Here is a 27666-nt window from a genome sequence, read left to right as displayed (position 1 = left end):
TTTTTCTAAGTCACATAAGCTAGTCAGTGGGCCATGTTAGGATTCAAATACAGATACTCTGTTATTCATATCATTGAATGTAAGGCTAATGTTTTTATGTTGTAAACTGATCTGTATTACACCTAGCCTTTTAAACATCCCTTTAAAGTTTTTACATACATTACCTAAAATAATGTATACTTCGAAAAATGTGCAATCCATGATGTATTTTATTTAACCCAAAGTTTGGTTCTCCTGTAACTAATTTTGATTTTTCTATCCAGGGTGAATTTTTTGGCATTTTGGCACCACATAGTTGCTGACACATGGAGAGGAGTTGCTGACTGCATTTTTATATGTGGTAGATATTATGAGTCACAGAGGGTGACATTTCCATGTTATCATTAGCAGTCTTGCCTGTGGCTTGATCAACATAATTTACTAATGAATGATTTGTTAGAATAGAACTTCAGAAGGAAAGAAGGTATTTGTTATACAGTTCTTATGTCTTAATTCAATTCCTGGTCATGATTCATTATAGAATGTAGGCTCATGTATCTGTGTAAAGAATTGGTCAAAACGAAATTGCAGGTAATGTAAGCTCTTATTTCAAACTGAAACTCGAAATTATGTAAACAGGTCATAAGATTAAGCATCATACACTGAAATATTTATGTGTGTGAGCTGCCTCATATAACCAATTATCATACCTAGCCTGGCATGATAGTGATGTGATAACATGGTTTCTGTTGAGCTGTTACTTCATAACCTTTTCAGGTAACTATGGATGGTTAGGTCAGATATAGAGGAACATGTTAATGAGGTCAAATGCCAAGGTCATCGGTTTAATTCTTTTAGTGGACAGTTAACTTTTTTCTTATTTTATAAATACAGACTTCACCAGCAGTCTCACATTAGTTACAACTGACATCACATTGATTGATTTTGAACTTCCTTTGTATCTGAAGATCTTGATGAAGGAGGTTGGTTTAAACCTGGCAAGGGACCACTAGTACCAGAATAAATATAATTTATGCTCCATTACCAAAAACTGGTAGTGAATTTGTACCAGTGTCACTTATGAAGGACAGAATTATTTAAGAAAAAGCATGGGAGAATTTCTAGCAATGGACTTCGGGCATATAATGGCCAAAGACTAATAGTGGAAGAAAATACAAATATGCTTTAAATTACAGCTAAGGATGTTCTTAGGATTGAGATAATTTTCTATGTTGAGTTGTTAGTATAACAGAATTTTAGTACTGTAACAGATGTCATGAGCAAATAAGAAAACTAAATTCAAAATATTTATTCAAGTTTACTTAGGAAATACTGATCGACTTAGGTTTAGAATAGGTTTAGAACTCAGATTTCATGGTTCTAGCCCATATTAGTTCTTTGCATATATATTTTAAGCATGCAGAATGTTAAATTTTGGAAAATACAAAGATGAGCAAGACTTGTTTTTTGTCATAGGAGAATTGAAACTAATTCCTTTAATAAACAGAGGAACTCAACAAACTACATATGTATAATAAATTCTTTGCTAGGTATTAGGGTTATAATACTGACTGAGCCTTTTTTTCATTCATGCATTTATTCATTCATTCATTCAGTGTCTGTTGAGTGTCTACCATGTGCCAGGCTCTGTTCTAATCTTAAAGGATTCGACAGTGAACAGAATAGACAAAGTTCCTACTCTAGTGGAGTTAACATTCCATTGAAGAAGGACAAAAAATATACATAAATATATACTGTGCTGTGCGATGATTGTTGTGATGAAAAATAAAGCAGGGTAAGGAGGATGAAGAGTACCAGAATTGGAGATAGGTGTTGCTATTTTCTAGGAATATCATGGAAGTCTTCTGATGAAGTGACTTGTTTTTTTTTGCGGTACGCGGGCCTCTCACTGTTGTGGCCTCTCCCGTTGCGGAGCACAGGCTCCGGACACGCAGGCTCAGCGGCCATGGCTCACGGGCCCAGCCACTCCGCGGCATGAGGGATCTTCCCGGACCGGGGTACGAACCCGCGTCCCCTGCATCGTGAGGTGGACTCTCAACCACTGCGCCACCAGGGAAGCCCCTGATGAAGTGACTTTTAAACAGAGTCCTAAAGGTAGCTTTCTGGGCAGAGGTAAGAGCCAAGTGCGAAGCTCACAAATCTTTTATGCAGACTGGTGGTTGGGCTGTAAGTTTTGAGGTTTAGGGGAAAGGTGAGTGAGGGGTCTTTCTACCTCCTCTCTCAGGAAGATGGAAGTACAGGTCCCTAGGAACACATGGAGCTCTATGGCTGCCCGCTGCACTTCTGCGTGATAGAAGGATGCAGTGACAAAACAGATGGAGTGAGTATCCCTTTGTTATGCCTGGCATAGGAAGTCAGGAATACCCTTACCAAGGATGTGCTATTTTTTCTGGGATAATAAGAATGAGTGTACCAGGAGAGTGATTGGGATGGCCCTAAGGGGCTGGAGTTCAGGAGAGGTTAAGGTGGGAAACTAATTTGGGGAGTTGTCAGTGAATAGAATCCATAAAAATCAAGTCAGTGGAATCATTCATGGAAAGCATGTTGCATGGGGACAAAAGAGATTCTAGGCTGCAACCTTGGGAAATAACTATCTTAAGGGAAAAGAAGGGGAAGGGGGCCAGGCAGAAAGAGGAAAGGAGAGAAAGGAGAGAAAATAGCTTGGAAATTAAGGAAGGGGGGAGAGTTTTGAGAAAAGGAGTGGTCAACAATGACAGATGCTAGAGAGTGGTCAGTGGGTTGAGCTGGGGAGAGGTAAGGTTGTGCTAGACTTGAATTGTCCAGTAGTTCTATTTGACAACACTATAACTAGACCATTGTAATATTAGGAAAAAAGTTAAATAACAAATTAATTTTTACCTATTTATGGTAGCAGTAGAGGAAATACTATGAGATAACTATGCATTGTTAAAGAACTGGTATTAGAAAGTTAGTGTTGGGGAAAGATACACTTCATCTTGAACTTTGGTAGCAGAATTGGCAATTTGAGTTGAGCCTTCAAGGCAGGGAACTTTTGAGCTATTGAACAGGGAAGCAAAAACAATGTTTTTGCAGAATATTGCAGATTGCTCTGAGCAATCAGTTTTACTAGACAGATAATTTAGATAAGTGAAATTTTGGAGTTGCAAGGCTATCTCATAGGAGATCAAAACATTTCTGTGGAATGAATAATTGGGTCAAATTGTAGACGATTTAAATATCAGGGTTGGGGATTTTTTTCCTAAAGAATGGGTGCTATCAAATATTTTTAAGTGGAGGAGCCACATGGCCCAAGTGATAGGTTAGGGAATTAACTTGGTAAATTAATCATTCCCTTCTTGGTCCTTTCTTAGTCTTTGTCACTTACTGTACCACTCAGTAATTCTGCCTTATGTCTGTATAATGCTTTAACAAAAATTTATAAAGTACACTCATGTAAACTATTGTTAAGCCTCACAACAACTTTGGAAAGTTGTAAGGTTTAATAATTGTGTATTCACAGAGGAGAAAATAAACTTCAGAACAGCTAAATGACTTGCTAATGATAGGTCTGGCTTGAATAATGAGTAATATTGTGTAGATTGGGTGGAGATAACTTACCTTAAAGTCAAATGAATTACTGTACTACAGTATATACAGTCTTCAATATATGGTGATATTCTTAGTAATAGGGACCATGTCTTTATTGTGTGTTTGAACTTCAATATTTAGTGTAGTAGGTAAATGAGTAAGGTAAGACTGAGTGCAGGGACATCTATTAGAAGGAAGATGCAAAAGCTGATAAATGTGGTGATGTGGGTCTGGCCTGGTTAGTATTAATGGGAATTGAAAGAAAGGACTAGATGTGAGTAGATATTGTCTATTTAAAATTAATTACAATTTAATGACTTAATCAGATGTTGGGGGGAAAATAGAGTCTCAGTGACTCAAGGGTTTAGGTCTGAGTGATTCAAAGTAAGATGGTACCATTGAAAGAATTGAGCAAGTTGGCATGGAAGTTGGTTTCTGAGGGAAGCTACTGAGTATGATTTTTGACATAAAGATGCTTCTAAAACAAGCTTAAAGCTTGTTCTTTGTTAACAGAATTTTTTTTCTTTTTTAATTTAATTTTATTTATTTTTTTTATACAGCAGGTTCTTATTAGTCATCAATTTTATACACATCAGTGTATACATATCAATCGCAATTGCTCAATTCATCACACCACCATCCCCACCCCACCACGTATTTCCCCCCTTGGTTTGTTTGTTCTATACAACTGTGTCTCAACTTCTGCCCTGCAGACCGGTTCATCTGTACCATTTTTCTAGGTTCCACATACATGCGTTAATATAAGATACTTGTTTTTCTCTTTCTGACTTACTTCACTCTGTATGACAGTCTCTAGATCCATCCACGTCTCAACAAATGACCCAATTTCGTTCCTTTTTATGACTGAGTAATATTCCATTGTATAAATGTACCACATCTTCTTTATCCATTTGTCTGTTAATGGGCATTTAGGTTGCTTCCATGACCTGGCTATTGTAAATAGTGCTGCAATGAACATTGGGGTGCATGTGTCTTTTTGAATTATGGTTTTCTCTGGGTATATGCCCAGTAGTGGGATTACAGGATCATATGGTAATTCTATTTTTAGTTTTTGAAGGAACCTCCATACTGTTCTCCATAGTGGCTGTATCAATTTACATTCCCACCAACAGTGCAAGAGGGTTCCCTTTTCTCCACACCCTCTCCAGCATTTGTTGTTTGTAGATTCTCTGATGATGCCCATTCTAACTGGTGTGAGGTGATACCTCATTGTAGTTTTGATTTGCATTTCTCTAACAATTAGTGATGTTGAGCAGCTTTTCCTGTGCTTCTTGGCCATCTGTATGTCTTCTTTGGAGAAATGTCTATTTAGGTCTTTTGCCGATTTTTGGTTTGGGTTGTTTATTTTTTTAATATTGAGCTGCATGAGCTTTTTGTATATTTTGGAGATTAATCCTTTGTCTGTTGATTCGTTTGCAAATACTTTCTCCCATTCTGAGGGTTGCCTTTTCGTCTCGTTTATGGTTTCCTTTGCTGTGCAAAAGCTTTGAAGTTTCATTAAGTCCCATTTGTTTATTTTTGTTTTTATTTCCATTACTCTAGGAGGTGGATCAAAAAAGATCTTGCTGTGATTTATGTCAAAGAATATTCTTCCTATGTTTTCCTCTAAGAGTTTTATAGTGTCCACTCTTACATTTAGGTCTCTAATCCATTTTGAGTTTATTTTTGTGTATGGTGTTAGGGAGTGTTCTAATTTCATTCTTTTACCTGTAGCTGTCCAGTTTTCCCAGCACCACTTCTTGAAGAGACTGTCTTTTCTCCATTGTATATCCTTGCCTCCTTTATGGTAGATTAGTTGACCATAGGTGTGTGGGTTTATCTCCGGGCTTTCTATCTTGTTCCATTGATATGTATTTCTGTTTTTGTGCCAGTACCATATTGTCTTGATTACTGTAGCTTTGTAGTATAGTCTGAAGTCAGGGAGTCTGATTCCTCCAGCTCTGTTTTTTTCCCTCAAGACTGCTTCGGCTATTTGGGGTCATTTGTGTCTCCATACAAATTTTAAGACTTTTTGTTCTAGTTCCGTAAAAAATGCCATTGGTAATTTGATAAGGATTGCATTGAATCTGTAGATTGCTTTGGTTAGTATAGTCATTTTCACAATATTGATTCTTCCAATCCAAGAACATGGTATAACTCTCCATCTCTTGGTATCATGTTTCATTTCTTTCATCAGTGTCTTATAGTTTTCTGCATACAGGTCTTCTGTCTCCCTAGGTAGGTTTATTCCTAGGTATTCTATTCTTTTTGTGGCAAAGGTAAATGGGAGTGTTTCCTTAATTTCTCTTTCAGATTTTATATCATTAATATATAGGAATGCAAGAGACTTCTGTGCATTAATTTTGTATCCTGCTACTTTACCAAATTCATTGATTAGCTCTAGTAGTTTTCTGGTGGCATCTTTAGGATTCTCTATGTATAGTATCATGTCATCTGCAGTGACAGTTTTACTTCTTCTTTTCCAATTTGGATTCCTTTTATTTCTTTTTCTTCTCTAATTGCCATAGCTAGGACTTCCAAAGCTATGTTGAATAATAATAGTGGTGAGACTGGACATCCTTGTCTTGTTCCTCATCTTTCTCCTTTTTCATTTCTAATTTTATTGATTTGAGTCCTCTCCCTCTTCTTCTTGATGAGTCTGGCTAATGGGATATCAATTTTGTTTATCTTCTCAAAGAACCAGCTTTTAGGTTTATTGATCTTTGCTATTGCTTTCTTTGTTTCTATTTTATTTATTTCTGCTCTGATCTTTATGATTTCTTTCCTTCTGCTAACTTTGGGTTTTGTTTGTTCTTCTTTCTCTAGTTCCTTTAGGTATAAGTTTAGATTGTTTATTTGAGATTTTTCTTGTTTCTTGAGGTAAGCTTGTATAGCTATAAACTTCCCTCTTAGAACTGCTTTTGCTGCATCCCATAGGTTTTGGATCATCGTGTTTTCATTGTCATTTGTCTCTAGGTATTTTTTGATTTCCTCTTTGATTTCTTCAGTGATCTCTTGGTTATTTAGTAACGTATTGTTTAGCCTCCATGTGTTTGTGTTTCTTATGGTTTTTTCCCTGTAATTGATTTCTAATCTCATAGCATTGTGGTCAGAAAAGATGCTTGATATGATTTCAATTTTCTTAAATTTACTGAGGCTTGATTAGTGACCCAAGATGTGATCTATCCTGGAGAATGTTCCGTGCGCACTTGAGAAGAAAGTGTAATCTGCTGTTTTCGGATGGAATGTCCTATAAATGTCAATTAAATCTATCTGGTCTATTGTGTCATTTAAAGCATGTGTTTCCTTATTTGTTTTCATTTTGGATGATCGTTCATTGGTGTAAGTGAGGAGTTAAAGTCCCCCACTCTTATTGTGTTACTGTCGATTTCCTCTTTTATAGCTGTTAGCAGTTGCCTTATGTATTGAGGTGCTCCTATGTTGGGTGCATATATATTTGTAATTGTTATATCTTCTTCTTGGCTTGATCCCTTTATCATTATGTAGCGTCCTTCCTTGTCTCTTGTAACATTCTTTATTTTAAATTCTATTTTATCTGATAGGAGTATTGCTACTCCAGCTTTCTTTTGATTTCCATTTGCCTGGAATATCTTTTTCCATACCCTCATTTTCAGTCTGTATGTGTCCCTAGGTCTGAAGTGGGTCTCTTGTAGACAATATATATGGGTTTGTTTTTGTATCCATTCAGGGAGCCTGTGTCTTTTGGTTGGAGCATTTAATCCATTCACGTTTAAGGTAATTATCGATATGTATGTTCCTGTGACCATTTTCTTAATTGTTTTGGGTTTGTTTTTGTAGGTTCTTTTTTTCTCTTTTGTTTCCCACTTAGAGAAGTTCCTTTAGCATTTGTTGTAGAGCTGGTTTGGTGGTGCTGAATTCTCTTAGCTTTTGCTTGTCTGTAAAGCTTTTGATTTCTCCATCGAATCTGAATGAGATCCTCGCTGGGTAGAGTAATCTTGGTTGTAGGTTCTTCCCTTTCATCACTTTAAGTATATCATGTATATCATGATATACTTAAGTACATCACTCCCTTCTGGCTTGTAGAGTTTCTGCTGGGAAATCAGCTGTTAACCTTATGGGAGTTCCCTTGTATGTTGTTTGTCGTTTTTCCCTTGATGCTTTCAATAATTTTTCTTTGTCTTTAATTTTTGCCAATTTGATTACTATGTGTCTCGGCGTGTTTCTCCTTGGGTTTATCCTGTATGGGACTCGCTGTGCTTCCTGGACTTGGGTGGCTATTTCCTTTCCCATGTTAGGGAAGTTTTCGACTATAATCTCTTCAAATATTTTCTCTGGTTCTTTCTCTCTCTCTTCTCCTTGTGGGACCCATATAATGTGAATGTTGTTGCGTTTAATGTTGTCCCAGAGGTCTCTTAGGCTGTCTTCATTTCTTTTTGTTATTTTTTTCTTTATTCTGTTCCACAGCAGTGAATTCCACCATTCTGTCTTCCAGGTCACTTATCCGTTCTTCTGCCTCAGTTATTCTGCTATTGATTCCTTCTAGTGTATTTTTCATTTCAGTTATTATATTGTTCATCTCTGTTTGTTTGTTCTTTATTTCTTCTAGGTCTTTGTTAAACATTTCTTGCATCTTCTCGATCTTTGCCTCCATTCTTTTTCCGAGGTCCTGGATCATCTTCACTATCAGTATTCTGAATTCTTTTTCTGGAAGGTTGCCTATCTACACTTCATTTAGTTGTTTTCCTGGGGTTTTATCTTGTTCCTTCATCTGGTACATAGCCCTCTGCCTTTTCATCTTGTCTTTCTGTGAATGTGGTTTTTGTTCCACAGGCTGCAGGATTGTAGTTCTTCTTGCTTCTGCTGTCTGCCCTCTGGTGGATGAGGCTATCTAAGAGGCTTGTGCAAGTTTCCTGATGGGAGGGACTGGTGGTGGGTAGAGCTGGCTGTTGCTCTGGTGGGCAGAGCTCAGTAAAACTTTAATCCGCTTGACTGCTGATGGATGGGGCTGGGTTCCCTCCCTATTGGTTGTTTGGCCTGAGGCGACCCAGCGCTGGAGCCTACAGGCTGTTTGGTGAGGCTAATGGCAGACTCTGGGAGTGCTCATGCCAAGGAGTACTTCCCAGAACTTCTGCTGCCAGTGTCCTTGTCCGCACAGTGGGCCAAAGCCCCCACCCCCGCCTCTGCAGGACACCCTCCAACACTAACAGGTAGGTCTGATTCAGTCTCCCCTGGGGTCACTGCTCCTTACCCTGGGTCCTGATGCACACACTACTTTGTGTGTGCCCTCTAGAGTGGAGTCTCTGTTTTCCCCAGTCCTGTCAAAGTCCTGCAATCAAATCCCACTAGACTTCAAAGTCTGATTCTGTAGGAATTCCTCCTCCCGCTGTGGACTTCTGTGGTATGAGTGTTCTCCAGTCTGTGAGTCACCCACCCAGCAGTTATGGGATTTGATTTTACTGTGATTGCACCCCTCCTACCGTCTCATTGTGGCTTCTCCTTTGTCTTTGGATGTTGGGTATCTTTTTTGGTGAGTTTAACGTCTTCCTGTCGATGATTGTCCGGCAGCTAGTTGAGATTCTGGTGTCCCACAAGAGGGAGTGAGAGCACGTCCTTCTACTCCGCCATCTTGGTTCAGGGCCTGTTAACAGAATTTTAGAACCGGAAGTTAATTTGCAATAATGTCTGAACATACAGGTAGGAATATGTTGAGCTGAAGTTTTGGAGATAGGCTAGGTCTGAAGAAGAAACTTGAAAGTTGTCTGAATAAAGGTAGCAAATGAGCCTTCATTAAGAATGGAATCTGCAGGAAGAGAGCAGGTAGAGAGAAAACAACAAATAGTTGAGGATTGGTCATTGGTTAAGGTCACTCACTTATTGAATTGGAGGACCAAGTGGAGGTAGGCAATTAGGAGAAAGGAAGCCAGAGCATTGGCGTATTTTAGAAACTAAAGGAGGAGAGAGGACTTGCATGGAAAGTAGGAGAGGGCTTGCATGGTGGAAGGGCTGGTGTAATTAAATATATGCAAGGAGGATAAGAACTGGGAAAAAGCCCCAGAACATGTCCGAGAAGACTTCATGGGTTGGCAGATTGATTGTAATTTCCTGAAGCCTCGGGATTTTTTTTTTAAGGATTTAGTTTCCAGTGTACAGATACTGGTAAGCATACTATTGCTTTTTTTTTTTTTTTTTTTTTTTTGCTACTTTTTAAGATTAATGCACCACTTAATTCATTTGACAAACTGTGCGGGCTCTCTAGATTCAGATTCAGGTATACGAAATTAAATCACTCCTGAGAAAATTTGTCTTTTTTTTTAGATCTTGCCATTTGCAGAAATTGCTGAAGTTCAAGAGACAGAGAGTAATATATGGTATTATGTTCAAAATGTTAACATTTTTGTATTTTTTTTAGGATTTCAAGTTAGATTCTTAAAATATATTTTCCACTATGTTTAATCATAGATGATTATGCCATTATAAAACGTAGCTAACATAGATCAAAAAGATCACTTTGAAAATTGCGTTTTCATTTTTCCAATATGTAAATAGATTTAATCTTTTTTGACTATAAAAATAATGCATACCAATCTGGCATTTTTAAACAATAAAGAAAAATATAATAAATAAAATTCTACCTTCTAGAGGTAACCACTGTTTTTATTTTTGTGGCATATATGTGTTCATATGTGTATATCTTACACATGAAATTTCATAAAAATGGAGTCATCATACAAACTTCTTTATAACCTACTTTAAAAAAATTTTATTTTACTGAAGTATAGTTGATTTACAATGTTGTGTTAATTTCTGCTGTATAGCAAAGTGATTCAGTATATAACACTTTTAAAAGCCAATATATAATGAATGTTTTTCAGTCCCTGAAAAAAAAACCAAACTATAATGACTACATAGTATTTTATTATGTGAATGTATTATTATTTATTTAATTCCCTGTTTTAAGTAGATTACTATAAATGATGTGATAAATATCCTTGAACACATCTTTTAGTATACATTCCTAGTGGTGGAATTGCTGTATCAAAAATGTAACTGCCTGGCAGATCAGATCATATTCTCTAACAGCGATAAACTCTAGTCCCAGAAAAATATTCCCTTAAAATCTCTCCTGTAAAACTCAGGGATAAAATGTGCACATGTGTGTTTTGCAAACGATTGCAGGAATATGAAAAAATTTATTTAAGTGTAGAGTGATGACTCCTGTTTAAAGAACAAACAGATCTCAGCTGCGTTGTATATCCCTCATTGAAGTTTCTTACTCTAAGAGCCAAAGATAACACTAAGTAGAACATACTTTTTTCTTTTAATTTTCTGTTTTTTAAAAAATTTATTCTCCTTTTTTTTTTTTTAATTTTTGGCTGCACTGGGTCTGTGCTGCTGTGTGCTGGCTTCCTCTAGTTGCAGCATGCGGGGGCTACTCTTCGTGTTGGTGTGCGGGCTTCTCACTGCAGTGGCTTCTCTTGTTGCGGAGCATGGGCTCTAGGTGCGTGAGCTTCAGTAGTTGTGGCACACGGGCTTAGTTGCTCCATAGCATGTGGAATCTTCCTGGACCAGGGCTCGAATCCCTGTCCCCTGCATTGGCAGGTGGATTCTTAACCACTGCACCACCAGGGAAGTCCAAGCACTCTTCAGATGTTTTATATAATTCTTCTTTAGTATTGTGGCTTCCAAGAGCCCACTGAAGTAGGATTGCTTCTCTGAGTACAACTTGATCAACTGTATTGGGGGAAGAGGTGCCGTCTGCTTGAAATTTTATTTTTAAGCTCTACTCATATCAGTGCTTGATAAGCTATTTGTACTTTCTCTTAAGCTCAACAAGTAAGTCAAATCAATAAAACAGGGAGGTGCCGTGCTAAAGGCAATGAAATCAAGCTATAAACCTCATGGTATTGTTTCTGTATTATATATACAGGGTGGCCATCTGTTCTGGATTGCTCAGGACTGAGGGGTTTCTCAGGTTGAAGGGTGTGATTATGAACTTCTACCTTTTCCTTTACATTGCTTAAAGATCACAAGTTTTATGCTAATTATAGATGGCATGGCAAATATTTAGAAGTACATTAAAGTAAAATCACATTTTTAATATTATGCTCTTTTCCTGATATTTGTAGACTAAAATCAGTAAAGATTTAGATAATGGCTATATTTCATGCTTTTATTTAAAGTACTGGTAGTATGCTATTGAATACCAAGTAGAAAAATTCTAGGCATGTTACTATTATTATTTTTCAGCTCATGCTTTCTGCCAAAGTAGAGAATTTATTTATATGATAAAAAATTTGAGATGACTGTATGGACATTGTTCAAGGGATAATTGTAAACATGATAAGTTGCTCAGAGAGAGAAAATGTTTCTGTCATATCTTTTTTTTTTTGCGGTACGTGGGCCTCTCACTGTTGTGGCCTCTCCCTTTGCGGAGCACAGGCTCCGGACGTGCAGGCTCAGCGGCCACGGCTCACGGGCCCAGCCGCTCCGCGGCATGTGGGATCCTCCCGGACCAGGGCACGAACCCGTGTCCCCTGCATCGGCAGGCAGACTCTGAACGACTGCGCCACCAGGGAAGCCCTGTCATATCTTAAATGCTCTTTTTCTGAACAAGCTGAGGAGAAAGTTCCTGGATTCCTTGAAATTCTAGCAGTATTTTGTTCTCTATCAAAAGCCAAGAAGAGTGGCTAGCTTTTTATTTTTTTTAATATCTTAAAAGGTACTTGTATAGAGCATTTCCACATCAATACTTCCACATCGTCTTTATTCATGGGTTATACAATATGGAACTGCACAAATTAGGCCCAATCCTAAAAGCAGTAAGAATAAGAAGTGTAGTGTGCAGTTCAGCAGTGTGTAGAAGACTTCAGTGATGTCAGTTACTTGGTAAAATTAATATGTAATCTTCAATTACTTATATATTGTTTCCCAGTTAGCATCACTTGCAAATAATTCTGGGAGGATGATTTCACTTGCATCTCAACTTAATGCCTTTTTATCCACATCCTTCTGGGAAAGGTTTCTGAAGTGAAGCTTATTTTTCATTGTGTTTCTGCTTCTATTTGTAGTGTTTCAGCTTTAATTCTTAGTTCTGTTGTTCCATTATAATGTACGTTTTCTGGAGGCTGTTCTTTTATCCTGTGGCATTTTTCAATCTCCTGTGATGAAGCCATTCAGATCATATACCCTAACTATCACACATACCATAATTTATACTATTTTCTTACCAACCTAAACCTTTCCCTGTACAGGTCTGTGTGTCTAGCTGCCTACTTGACATTTTGACTTAGACGTCTGACAGGCATTTCAAACTTAACCTATTCCAAACTGAGCTACAGTTGGCCCTCCATGTCCGAGGGTTCTGCATCCAAAGATTTAGCCAACTGCAGATGGAAATTATTTTGGGGAAAAAAATTCCAGCAAGTTCCAAAATGCAAAACTTGGATTTACCACATGCTATAAGCTATTTACATAGCATTTTCATTGTATTTACAACTATTTACATAGCATTTACTTTGAGTTAGATATTATAAGTAATCTAGAGATGACATAAAGTATATAGGAGGATATACATGGGTTATATACAGATACTACACCATTTTATATAAGGGACTTGAGCATCCGCAGATTTTGATATTGTGGTGGGGTGGGGTGGAGGTGGGAGGTGTCTTGGAAGCAGTTCTCTCTGGATACCAAGGGATGATTGTACCTATATTTCTCCCTGTAAACTAGCTTGTCTCACTGTCTTTTCCATCTCAGATTATGGCAGTTCATCCTTCCAGGTGCTCAGACTCCAACACTTGACATCATTTTGATTCCTTTTTTTCTTTTACCTCATGCTTGGCCTGTTTGGAAATCCTGTTGACCTTACCTTAAAAATATATTTAGAACTTAACTACTTCTCATCACTGTCACTGCTCCCATCTTGGTCCAAGTCTTCATCTCTCCCCTAGATTATTGCAGTAACCTCTGAGCTGATAATACCCTTGTCCCTCTGGTCTATTCTCAACATAGCAGCCAGAGCAGTCCTGTTAAAACATAATCATGTATGTTACTCCTTTTCTCAGAACTATCCAGTGGCTCCCTATTTCATCCAGAATAAAACAGAAGCCTTGACTATGTCCTATAAAGTCCTACAGCTGTTTACTTCTTTGACTTCATCTGCTACTCTCCTGCTTGCCTTGTTTCCAGCCCTCTGGCCTTTTCACTATTCTCCAAACACTCCAGTCTTGCTATCCAAGTACTCTGCTCTGTACTTGATCCTCCCTCTCCCTGGAGTACTCTTCCCCTTTAAGTCCTTATGGTTAAGTTTCCTCATTTTGTTCAGTCAGCTTGGTAGTGAAGCCTTCTTAGGCCACCCTATCTAAAACTTTAACTCCATCTTCCCTAACATTTTATGTCTTCACTTTCTGCTTATTTTTCCTTAGTATTTATACTATATAATATACATCAAAATTTTACTTGTTTATTATGTTATTGTTTATCTTCCCTACTAGAACATAACTACCACAAGGACAGGATTTTTGTCTGTTGTGTTCACTGCTATATTTCTCAGTGCCTAAAATGATACCTGTCTATATAGTAGGTACTCAGTGAATATTTGGATGGATGGATGGATGATAGATTAATGATAAGAATAGACAGTGTTTACTTTGATCATTCTCCAGTGCCTCAGCCTGAGAAAAATATTGGATTAATACAATACATTCAGATTTATATGACACCAATATGCCTGAGGATATAATGTTGAAAGCATAATTTGAAATAAATGTTCAGAAGCTGTTGTGTATGCTAGGGATTATTTTCTGGGAGTAAATATATAAGGAGTACAGCTGCACAGAAGATGACATAGTGCTTTTAATCAACAAAATCTGAGAATTATATCATACAGAACTGTACAATGAAAGTGAACTTGATCTTTTATTCTAAGTAGAAGACCAGCTCAAAAGCTTCAAATGTGACTGGCCCTTGTGAAATTAAATACTCTTAACTATGTAAATATGGTTAGAATCATTCTTTCCTTTAGGAAGTTATAGGTAAATCTAGGGAAACTGGTAATTATTCATATCAGTACAGGAAGATTTTTCCAAAAGATGTCTATGAAGGATTTGTAAAGTTTGCCATAGTTGTCTCTGTCAGGTTCTGAACTTCCTTCAGTTTTCCAATATTGTATTAGTTATTTATTGATATATAACAAATCATCCCAAAATTAAATGGTAGAAAACAAGCATTTATTATCTTACAATTTCAGTGAGTCAGGAATTTAAGAGCAGCTTTGCTAGGTGTCTCTAGCTCAGAGTCTTTCATATGGTTGCAATCAAGCTACTGGAGAGTGGGAGCTGCCGCTGAGGGCGTCAGGGGAGGCGGGAGAGCCATTTCCAGGGTCACTTAGGGTTTGTGGACAGACCTCAGTTCCTTTGCCTCATGGGCCTTTCTACAGGGTTGCCTCATGATGCAGCAGCTGGCTTTCCCCAGGATCATCTATCTAGGAGAGAGCAAGAGACCACAAACAAGGTTGAAGTCATAGTCTTGTTACTGTCTAATTTTGGAAATGACATCCTTTCACTCTGCCATTTTCTGTTCATTAGAAGTGATTCAGCAAGTCCAGTATATGCTCAAAGAGAGGGGATTATACACCAAAAAGTGGGGATCACTGGGGCCATTTTAGAGGTTGCCTGCCACAAATACTTTAATCTCTTCCCACATGCTTGCTAGCTGTAATGGATTTGAGCACAATTATTTCGTCACTAAAGCTGTATTTCTTTTTAGTTTATCTGTGAACTCAGTTTATAGAAGAATGAATTTAAATGGACACCTATAGAAAAAATGAATAGAACAAATGCCTTTAAAGGCATTAGAACATAATTTTAAGCATTGTGAAATAACCATCACTTTAGGGAAGTAACAGGGCCAAGATTTTTTTTTTCCCCTAGGTGACAGCAGAAGCCCTAAAGCAAACAACTGCTACTTTTTTTTTTTTTTTGGTCAAAACCAATTAAGATTCCCCATTCCCTTTAAATAAGACCAAACAATAATGTCATTAGTGGTGGGAACTTTTTGTTTGTTTGTTTATTCACTTCTGATACGTTTCCATGTTTGGTATTTGAAATGAAGGAGAGAGCTAAGGACTCTGTTCCTGCCAAGGGAGACCAAAACACTTGTGTCTATACGTGACATTTAGTGTAATGCTGTTTATTAAAATAGTTACTAGACAAAGATCAGCAGTCTTTTTCCTGTTTCTTTTAGTTGATTGCAAGTTAATCATTTAAGAATTGGATCTTCTGACTTCCTAGAGACTAGTAGCTCTAGATTATATGCTTGATATTAGTGGGTCCTAAGAAAGTTTTGCCTAACTTAGTAAAATTTATTGTTCTTCTAATCAATACTCTTTGTTTTTTTGCCATTTGAGAAAATAATTTGTTCCACTTTGTTGATGTCTCTGTAAAAGCTCTTTGCACATGCTTGGCATAATATAAGCACTCAGTAAACTCCTTTCTTTATGTAGAAGAAGCATCCTGAATTTCTATGTAGTGTTAAGTGCTTTCATGGCATGCAGAACTAATATTTAATAGTGCATGGGTGTTATATATTTTTAAGCCACTTGAATTTAAATGAATAACTTTTTGGCTGTCCTTTACATTTCTAAATAATTTTTTATCACTCCTAACCCATATGTTGAATTATAGTTGAAAGTAATTTTTCACTTGAGTAATTTTCAAAACAAAATACTTGGGTGATTTCATTTTTCTCTTTCCACCTTCATTTTCCAAAATTAAAACAAACATAACGCCTAAGCCAATGTCTTTTTATGTGTGGAAAAGAAAATTCCTTGTGAATTATGATTATTAGAATTGATATGCATGTGCTTTCTACTTATAAAACTAATGCTATTTTCCTTGTCCTTTTGTTTCACTGCTGCTTCAATCCTGATACATTTTGCTTCTTCCTGATTTGGATTGTATTTGTTTGCTGCTCAATTACCCTGCATTAAAAGCTTCTTGGTGATAGCAAAGATGTCCTTGGGCCATCAAGTAAGTAGCTAAAGTTTGAATGGCATGTTTGGAGACATGATAATATTTTGATGTGTACTTAGAAAAGGCATGTGGTATTTCCATTTTGGTTATTAAGTCTTCTGCTTTTCTTTCCAGGCATTGAAATATAAAGTAAAGAATATGAATGATCATTCAGTACCCATCTGTTGTCAGTGTCCATCTGAGATTGATAGTGTTTGTATATTTACATCCTGATTATCTTAATATGGATTATTTATTTAGCCAGTTATCTACTTCATAATTTATAAATTGATAATTCCTAAATTATGAATTAATACTTCTTTATAGTATCCTTTCTACAGTCATCACAAAGCATAGCTCAGAGCACTCTGAGGCTGGATATAGTACAACAAATTCACTGCCATATGAAAGTGAGAAATAGTGTCTTATTTTGTCAGAATTTTTACATAATAGATACTTCGGTTATGAAATGTTTTTATGTATACTTTGGTGATTTCATAAGTGACCTGTTTTATCTAGGGATTTAGAAGATACACCCTTTAAATTTATGTCCAAAAAAATTTTTCTTGACCAGACGCTGTGCTAGCTTCAGGGGATACACGATGAATAAAACATGTGCCATGCCCTTAAGATCATTATAAACTAGTAGGGGAGTTAGACCCATGAATACATAATTTCAAAGCTTTGTGACATATTAAAAGTCATAGAATTACTGAGGTGAATGAAACTTCAGAGATCATTTAATAAAGCATTAATTTGTAGATGAAGAGCCTGAAGCTAAGAACTTAAATATCTAAGGAGTTAGAATTGGTTGCTAGTTCAATATGTCATCTTCTGATTTTCAGAAATCAGAATGAAACTTATCATTTTACTGAATTCAAGTCTAACCAAATAATTAAGATATTACTGCATCATAAATCAGACAAAGATTTTAACTTTATTCAAGACCAATGTGGAAATTATATCAATTTAGGATGTTTTAGTATTTATTCCTAAGTAATTGACTGTAGTAAGTCAATTCACCACTTTGGGGCTCATTTTTGTTATTGGCTAAAGAAGGGGACTGAGCAAGATAATGGCAAAGTTTCTTCTAGTTGTAAAATACTTTGGTCTAGATTAGTTGCTGTTTTCTCTAATAATGGTTATAGTATATTTGTGATTTTGTTTTCTAAAAAGAGAGGTAATTTAAAGTGATATGCTAAAATTCCTTTTTTATTCTAATTGCAACAATTCATAGTATTTTAAATATATTGTTTATTATACATCTCGCATTATTAGAATAGTGAAATTTAAAAATAGAAAAAGTATACAAATCCCAAAACATTTTTATGCTTTCTTGTTCAGGCTTACTTGTGATACCTGGTAGATATTTTCAATGCATTTTTCAGTTACTTTAATTACCTCATATATTTAGATGTTGGCTCAGGTGAACTGATTGGCACTGCTGAACTTTACAAATAGAATTGCATTTTTAGAAATTTATTGTGGTTATATATTTTAAGCATATGTAAATTAAAATATACAACATATAGTAGGGAAGAGTTTATATTGTACTCTGCCAACTGTTTAAAGACTGAGGCTGTATAATTATTTACTGCAGACCATATATCTGTTTGAGTGAAAAGTAATTTCACATAGTACTTCATTAGGATCTGTACAATTGAATGAAAAAACTATGAAGATCATATTCAAATTACTTATGTATTTGAGAAAAGGTATATCCTCTGTAAGGGGTTATTTAGGATTTTCATGGAGATTTGTATGACTTTAAACAATTACTTTACTTATTAGTTTTCACTTAGAGTAAAAGCAAACACCAGACTTTGAGGCTTGTAATATTCTTCAGATTTTGTATTGATGAGTTGAATTCAGAAAGAATGGTAGTTATAGAATCATATTCTCTTAGAAGTTACAGTATGTTAATTATATTACTATTATTCCAGTGTGATTAGTTTTTACCATATTTAAAAGTAATATGACTAGCAAAGTAGGTGGCTTTGCTTTACTTTGACTACAAAGTAGAACCAGGAGAGGGCACTATAACGCTAATATCTTTAGAAGGTTAGGCAGTTGATTGAATTACCAGAAACTGTTTTGGAGTCCTGCAGTGATTCATTGGTCAAATATCGATCCAAGCATTTAGTAAGTATTTATTGTCAGTTTTATGCCAAAGGATACAAATGAAAATAAAGTCACTGCCCTTTATATGTGAATAGTCTACTATTGTGCAAGTGATATAGGACATCAAAATGATTTTTATATTACGCAAATTTTCTGTATAGTTAATGTTTGTGAATGCGGTGAAAGAAAACAAATTTTAAAATGCTTTCTGTTTTTTTTTAAGGAAATATACTCTGTGTATTGCTATTTCTATAAGCCCTCTCATTTCAAGGTTATCAAAATCATAAACAGTAATACCTCAATCAATAAGGAGTTAGAAAGGGGTGAATAGAACTAAGTTTACACTTTTCCTTTTTTATATAGTGAAGTTATTCAAGACTTAGTATGTCTTTCTTATGGAATACTAAAGCATACTTTAATTCTTTTAGCTGTTCTTATAATGTATTTAAATTAGCCTTAAATGTACTAATACTATAAAAGAATATATGAAGCATATGTAAATTATAAAGCATAATCATACAGTGAGTACATATTGAACCTACCATTCAACTACAGAATTTGAATCCTACAAATGCCTCATGTCTATCTATGTGCTTCTTCTCTTTCCTCCCCCTGTGCCTACCCCCCCCCCAGGGGTGATGACTAATTTGTATTTTTTTGTTTATTATTCTTTGCTTTTTCAAAAATAGATTTTTGGGGTTATTTTTAGGTTACATATGTATCACTAAGGTTTGCTAGGTTTTTAATTTTATAGGAATGGTATCATGCTATATGTCATCTTCTCTGACTTGTTTTTTGTAGTTAACATTGGATTTCCAAGATTCAGCCATGTTACTGGGTATAGATAAAGACCATCTGTTTTTAGTGCTATATACTATTCCATTATATGCCTATACCACAATATATTAATCCATATTGTTTTCAATTGATGAATATTTAAGTTGCTTTGATTTTTGCTATTATGAACAGCATTGCTATGAACGAATCTTATTTTTGTCTCTTGGTACACACATAGAAGAGTATTTCTAGGTATAAAGCTAGGAGTGGAATTTTTGGACACATAGGATATGTGAAATTCAATTTTGTAAGCTCTAAATGGTTTTCCAAAGTGCTTATATCAGTTTATATTCTGCCAGCAATGCTTAAGATGGCTCACTGATCCCATCCTTAACCAGTATTTGGCATTATCAGACTTACTAATTTTTTTCAGTTTTACTGAGTGTAAAATATTTATTTCATTGTGATCTTGATTTGTTTTTTCCTGACTGCTAAAGAGGATGAAAATCTTTTTGTACATTTATTTGCCATTTGCATTTCTTCTTCCATGAACTAACTGTTTATGTTTTCCCACCATTTTTCTCTTTTTTTAATTAAAATTTTTTTTAACTGAGGTATAATTGACATACAACATTGTAGTAGTTTCAAGTGTGCAACATAATGATTCCATATTTGTATATATTTTGAAGTGATAACCACAATAAATCCACTTAACATCCATCACCATACATTGTTACAGAATTTTTTTTCTTGTGAAAAAAAATTTCTTCTTCTTTAAGATTTATTTACTCTTGTGATAACTTATAATGGAGAAGAATCTGAAAAAGAATATAGATAGGTAGATATCTATATACATATAGATATATAATTGAATCACTTTGCTATACACCTGAAACATAGTAAATCAACTGTACTTCAATTTTAAAAAAGATTTACTCTCTTAGCAAATTTCAAATATGCAATACAGTATTATTAACTCTAGTTGCCATGCTGTACATTACATCCACATGACTTATTTATTTTATAACTGGAAGTTTGTACCTTTTGACCCATTTTGCACAAGCACAACGCCATCCCCCTCTCTGGCAAACTGCCAATTTGTTATCTATATCTGTGAGTTCAGTTTTTGTTGTTGTTCTTGGTTATTTGTTTAGCTGCCACATATAAAGGAGATCATATGGTGTTTGTCTTTCTCTGACTTATCTCACTTAGCATAATGCTCTGAAGGTCCATCCATGTTGTCACAAATGAAAAGATTTCATTCTTCCATTGATGGACACTTAGGTTGTTTCCGTATCTTGGCTATTGTAAATAATGCTCCAGTGAACATGGAATGCGTATATCTTTTCAAATTAGCGTTTTCATTTTCTTTGGATAAATACCCAGAAGTGGAATTGCTGGATCATGTGGTAGTTCTATATAGGTTTACTTTTTGAGGAACCTACATACTGTTTTCCATAACGGCTGCACCAATTTACATTCCCACCAACAGTGCACAAGGGTTCCCTTTTCTCCACATCCTCATCAATACTTGTTATTTCTTGTCTTTTTGATAATAGCAATTCTAACAGGTGTGAGGTGATACCTCATTGTGGTTTTGATTTGCATTTCCCTGATGATTAGTGATGTTGAGCATCTTTTCATGTACCTTTTGGCTATTGAGCTATATGAGTTCTTTATATATTTTGGATATTAACCCCTTATCAGATATATAATTTGCAAGCATTTTATTCCATTCATTGTATTGATGGTTTCCTTTGCTGTGCAGAAGCTTTTTAGTTTGATGTAGTTTCACTTGTTTATTTTTGCTTTTATTGCCTTTACTTTTGCTGTCAAATCTAAAAAATCATTGCCAAGACTGATGTCAGGAAGCTCACTTCCAGGGACTTCCCTGTTGGTGCAGTGGCTAAGAATCCACCTGCCAATGAAGGGGACATGGGTTCAAGCCCTGGTCCGGGAGGATCCCACATGCTGTGGACAACTAAGCCCGTGCGCCACAACTAATGAGCCTACGCTCTCGAGCCCGCGAGCCACAACTACTGAGCCTGCGTGCTGCAACTACTGAAGGCCGTGCACCTAGAGCCTGTGCTCTGCAACAAGAGAAGCCACTGCAATGAGAAACCCGCACACCGCAATGTGAAGCCCATGCACCGCAGTGAAGAGCAGCCCCCACTCGCCGCAACTAGAGAAAGCCTGCACGCAGCAATGAAGGCCCAACACAGCCAAAAATAAATTTAAAAAATTTTTTTAAAAAAGAAAAAAAGAAGGTCACTTCCAGTTTTCTTCTGGGAGTTTTATAGTTTCAGGTCTTAAATTTGAGTCTTTAATCCATTTTGACTTAATTATTTTGTCAGAAAATAAGTGGTCCAGTTTCATCCTTTTGCATGTGTCTGTCTGGTTTTCCCAACACCATTTATTAAAGAGACTGGCCTTTTCCCCATTGTATATTCTTGGCTTCTTTGTCATAAATTAATTGACCATATATGTGTAGGTTTATTTCTGGGCTCTCTATTCTGTGCCATTGATCTATGTGTCCCTTTTTATGCCAATACGACAGTGTTTTGATTACTGTAGCTTTGTAATATAATTTGAGATCAGGGAGTGTGATACCTCCAGCTTTGTTCTTTCTCAAGATGGCTTTGGCTGCTCGGGGTCTTGTGTGGTTCCACACGAATTCCATTGGAATTTTGAGAGGGATTGCATTGTCTATAGATTGCTTTGGGTAGTATGGACATTTAAATACTATCCCTCCAATCCATAGCATGGTATATCTCTCCATTTGTGTATGTCTTCTTCAGTTTCTTTCCTCAGTGTTTTACAGTCTTCAGTGTACTGGTCTTTCAACTCCTTGGTTAAGTTTATTCTCAGGCATTCTTTTCGATGCATCCTCCCATTTTTCTTTTGCATTTTTGGTCTTTTTCTAATTGATTTATACGAGTTTTTTTTTTTTTTTAACATATTCTGGATACCAACTCTTTGTTAATTATATGTGTTGCAAATATCTTCTCTTGTTTTTTTTGATTTCTTTATATCTTTTGATTAGATTCTTAATTTTTTTTTCTTTTTTGGTTAGTGCTTTGTTGTGTCTTTTTTTTAATTTTTGAATTTTATTTATTTTTTTATACAGCAGGTTCTTATTAGTCATCAATTTTATACACATCAGTGTATACATGTCAATCCCAATAGCCCAATTCATCACACCCCCACCCCCACCCCCTGCCGCTTTCCCCCCTTGGTGTCCATATGTTTGTTCTCTACATCTGTGTCTCAATTTCTGCCCTGCAAACCGGTTCATCTGTACCATTTTTCTCGGTTCCACATATATGCGTTAATATAAAATACTTGTTCTTCTCTTTCTGACTTACTTCACTCTGTATGACAGTCTCTAGATCCATCCACATCTCAATAAATGACCCAATTTTGTTCCTTTTTTATGGCTGAGTAATATTCCATTGTATATATGTACCACATCTTCTTTATCCATTCATCTGTCAATGGGCATTTAGGTTGCTTCCATGACCAGGCTATTGTAAATAGTGCTGCAATGAACATTGGGGTGCATGTGTCTTTTTGAATTATGGTTTTCTCTGGGTATATGCCCAGTAGTGGGATTGCAGGATCATGTGGTAATTCTATTTTTAGTTTTTGAAGGAACCTCCATACTGTTCTCCATAGTGGCTGTATCAGTTTACATTCCCACCAACAGTGCAAGAGGGTTCCCTTTTCTCCACACCCTCTCCAGCACTTGTTGTTTGTAGATTTTCTGATGAAGCCATTTCTAACTGGTGTGAGGTGATACCTCATTGTAGTTTTGATTTGCATTTCTCTAATAATCAGTGATGTTGAACAGCTTTTCATGTGCTTTTTGGCCATCTGTATGTCTTCTTTGGAGAAGTGTCTATTTAGGTCTTCTGCCCATTTTTGGATTGGGTTGTTTGTTTTTTTAATATTGAGCTGCATGAGCTATTTATATATTTTGGAGATTAATCCTTTGTCCGTTGATTCGTTTGCAAATGCTTTCTCCCATTCTGAGGGTTGTCTTTTTGTCTTGTTTATGGTTTCCTTTGCTGTGCAAAAACTTTGAAGTTTCATTAGGTCCCATTTGTTTATTTTTGTTTTTATTTCCATTACTCTAGGAGGTGGATCAAAAAAGATCTTGCTGTGATTTATGTCAAAGAGTGTTCTTCCTATGTTTTCCTCTAAGAGTTTTACATTGTCTGGTCTTACATTTAGTTCTCTAATCCATTTTGAGTTTATTTTTTGTATGGTGTTAGGGAGTGTTCTAATTTCATTCTTTTACATGTAGCTGTCCAGTTTTCCCAGCACCACTTCTTGAAGAGACTGTCTTTTCTCCATTGTATATCCGTGCCTCCTTTGTCATAGGTTGGTTGACCATAGGTACGTAGGTTTTAAAGGATTCCTCTTTAAAGGAATCATTTCCTACCCCAAATTTATAAAGATATTCTCTTAAATTTTCTTTAAAAAGCTTTCAAGTTTTGCTTTTTGCATTTATGTTTTTAATTTCATAAAAAATATTCTTTGTGTGTTGTATGAGAGTGGAACCTATTTTTCCAACATGGATGACCAATTTTCCTAGTATCAATATTATTAATTGCATAGTCTTTCCTACCTCTGGCATATATACACTCTCCACATAAGCATGGGTTTGTCTCTGAGAGCTCTCTGTTAAGGTCTTTAGATCAATTTGTCTCTCTCTATATCAATACCATACATTTTAAATTTCAGTAATAATTTTTAGGTATTAAATGGATATTGGATTTAGTAACTGAATAAGCCACCATATACTTTATGATAATGAAGTTTCATAAAAATATAAAATTTGTTGATTTGATTCCTTCAACAAAATTCTTTTGAACACCTTCAGTATGCCAGAATCACACTGGGACTTGAGGATTTATGGAAAAATAAGGCAGGCAAAACTCCCTTCTCATGGAATTTATGGTCTCATGTAGAAGGCAGATAATAGACAAATAAATGATATAATTTCAGATGCTGATAAGAGCTACAGTGAAAATCAGGTAGGGTAAAGTGATAGAATATAATTGTGGTAGAATGGGCACTAACCAAAACAAAAAAAAACCAAAACCAGAATTGATAAATTTTATTATATTAAAATTAGGAACTGACTTATCAAAAAGCACAATGAGGGGCTTTTCTAAAGAGATGACATTTGAACACAGACAACAAAGGATGAGAGTGGTCAATAATATGAAGATGTGGGGTAGAAGTATTCGAGGTAGAAGGGAAAAAAGATATAAGGGCTGCGACTGGGGCAAGATGGCATGTTTGAGGAATACCAAGAAGGCCATTATGGCTGGAGCCAAGTGAATAAAGAGGAAAATAGTAGAGAATGAGGTTGGAAAGATAAGCAGGGGCCAGACTGTTGAATCTTTAGGCCATGGAATTTATTGCAAATATAATGGAAAGCCATTGTGGATATTTCTCCTTAATACAAATCTGATCTATGGTTTACAAAGATTACCCAGGCTTCTGTATAGAAAATGAACTCTACACAAGGCAGGGAGCAAGATGCTAAGTCCGGAGACCAAGTAGAAATCTGCTGCTGTGATATTGGTGGTAATGCTGGCTTGGAACAGGGTGGTAGTTGTGGAAGTGAAGAGAAGTAGGAGGATTCCAGATAAATTCTGAAGATAGAGTATAAAGATCTCACAGATGAATTGGATATGAAATGTGAAAGAAAGAAAAAATATCAAAGAATACATCTAAGGTTTTTGGCCTGAGAAAGTGGGGGAAGGAAATACTGATTGCATTAACAGATGGGAGAGAGGCAGGTTTGGAGGATAAGGAAAGGCAAGAATGGTTCTGGATAAATTTGAGATGTCTGTAAAATAATAGAGGTGATTATAAGGCAGGTAGTTGGATATGTGAGTTTTTGAGTTTATGAGGAGATAAAAATTTAGTAGTCATCAGTATAAGGATTTTTTTTTATGGACTTGATGGGAAAATAAATTTTTTATATCTTTACTTGGATGATAAGTGAAAGTATTTTTTAGTTTTTACTTTAAAATTTAAGGAGCTAAAATATAATTTTGATAACTTTAGCACAATTTGAAAACATGTTAAAACAATTAAATTTAAAAGATATGGTGATTAAAAATGTGAATATTAAGTTCTCATTAAGTTTAAAATTACATCTAGACTGAAGACAGAATCATCCTCTCTCAAGATAAAACTAAAGTTTTCATAGACTGAAAAGCAGTTATATAAAATGAAAGAATGGAGATCCTGGGGTACTGTGGATTTGCTCACGATTTGCCCTACTCCTTCAATGAGTATTTTTCTCTTTTCTGCCCTCTCTGGAACTGGACATTGCTCTCCTGTATTAGTAGCTTTGTCAAATGGGTGAATAGCAGCCTTAAACACTAGATTGATTGTTGGGACAGCAAGCTTTTGAGACCAGACTTTGAACCAAATGGTTCTGAGTTAGAATCTTACCTCTATTACTTAGTCTTAGGCAAGACAATCTCTGAACCTAAAGTTTCCCCATCTCTAAAACAAGAATCACACCTACTTTCCATGAAAATTAGAAATTAGAGTAGAAATTCTAATGAATATAAAATACCATTTTATACTGCTATTAATTTGTATTTTTTCTCATTACTAATGAGGTTGACTATCTTTTCATATGTTTACTGACCATTTGTATTTCTTCTGTGAAATGACATTGTCTTTTGCTTACTGCTCTATTGGCAAATATATAGAGTTAATAACACAATGAAAGGTTGACAGTAAACCTTGGGGTACTTTCATTATCAGAATATGTACTTTCATTTTTATGAGGTCTGTAATTTGTATAATTTGACTCATACCTATAAATTCCTCTTGAATTGATAAACTAAAAATAAAACAATTATGTTAATTTTTTATTAAAGTATTGAGTTGGTAAAATGAATATAACCACTGAGGCCATTTCAGTCGTAGTTCTATTCCATGTTATTAACTATGCCGTTATGTAAATCTATGAATTAAGTACTAATTCTTTTTCCCTTCTTTCCTTGAGCTGTGGTAGCAAACAGTGACGATACTCAACACCTGACACCAGGAAAGATGAGTCAGCGCCAAGGGAAAGAAGCTTTTCCAACACCAACCAAAGATTTGTATCAGCCATGTTTTAGTCCAGCAAGTCCTCATAGCCAGGGTAAGGAGTTGTACTTTTAATGTTTTTTGTTGTTTTTGATGGTGTGGTGTGTGTGTGCGTGTGCGTGTCCGTGTGTGTGTGTGTGTGTGTTTAGGGAGAAAATGACATTTGGGGGTCTATCATGACTTTTCTTTTGGACTGTTTGGTTTTATAAAGGTTGATGTTTGTTTTGCTCGTTCATAATACTCTTGAAATGAGTGCATTTTCCTTTGGAGTCCTTTAATTCCCCTTATATTCTACAACATATTTGGTTACTTGTATCATTCTTCTAATTCAGTGATTCTCAAACTTTTTGGTCCAGGACTCCTTTGTACTGTCAAAGATTACTGAAGCCCCCAAAGAACTTTCATTTATGTGGGTTAGGTAACCTCCTGATACTTAACTGTATTGTAAATTAAAACTAAAACCTTAAAAAAATGTTCAGTGTTTTTTTAATTGAAGTATAGTTGATGTACGTACAATATTATGCACATTACAAGTGTACAATATAGTGATTCACAATTTTTAAAGGTTATACTCCATTTATATTTATTATAAAATATTGGCTACATTCCCTGTGTCATATAATAAATCCTGTAGCTTATTTTATATGTAATAGTTTGTTTAAAATGTTTACTCTTAATTCATTTAAAATTAAATAATAAACCTATCACAGATTAATATGATTAAAATATTTTTATGAAAAATAACTGTCTCCCTCTCCCCCACCAAAAAAAAGTTGAGTGAGAATGAGAAGAGTAGTATTCTTTTCCCTCAGGGTCCCTCAACCTTGGCCCTATTGTCATTTGGGGCTGGATAATTCTTTGTTGAGGGGAGATATCCCGTGCATTGTAGGATATTTAGCAGCATCCTTGGCCACTATGCACTAGATGCCAATAGCATTTTTCCTGATTGTGACAACTAGAAACAGCTCTAGATCTTGACAAATGTCCCTTGCAGGACAAAATTGTCTCTGGCTGAGAACTACTGTTTTACAGTTTTTGCAAATCTCTTTAATTTTTATGTCTAGCTTTATCAAGGACATTTGTAAGTGAAACTGGCCTT

The 27666-nt window shown here is 35.7% G+C and overlaps 1 protein-coding gene across 3 annotated transcripts in view; it reads left to right on the top strand.

Annotated features, from left to right (window-relative positions):
* OSBPL8 (oxysterol binding protein like 8) overlaps window positions 1-27666 on the top strand; it is a 187813-nt gene that overhangs the window by 69399 nt on the left and 90748 nt on the right. The window contains exons 3-4 of one of the 3 annotated variants that reach the window (XM_029204668.1): window positions 16526-16562; window positions 26485-26622. In XM_029204668.1, the coding sequence (XP_029060501.1) occupies window positions 16526-16562; window positions 26485-26622 (175 nt within the window). Of the gene's footprint in view, window positions 1-1304; window positions 2113-16525; window positions 16563-26484; window positions 26623-27666 lie in introns of those variants that run through there. The other 2 variants (XM_029204671.1, XM_029204669.1) reach the window with 2 other exon arrangements.

The sequence above is a fragment of the Monodon monoceros genome, unplaced genomic scaffold (genome assembly GCF_005190385.1).
Source record: "Monodon monoceros isolate NGI ecotype Baffin Bay Population unplaced genomic scaffold, NGI_Narwhal_1 Super_Scaffold_6, whole genome shotgun sequence".
Lineage (NCBI taxonomy): Eukaryota > Metazoa > Chordata > Mammalia > Artiodactyla > Monodontidae > Monodon > Monodon monoceros.
The sequence above is the reverse complement of the archived record's forward strand: the minus strand, read 5'-3'. Positions and strand labels throughout refer to the sequence as shown.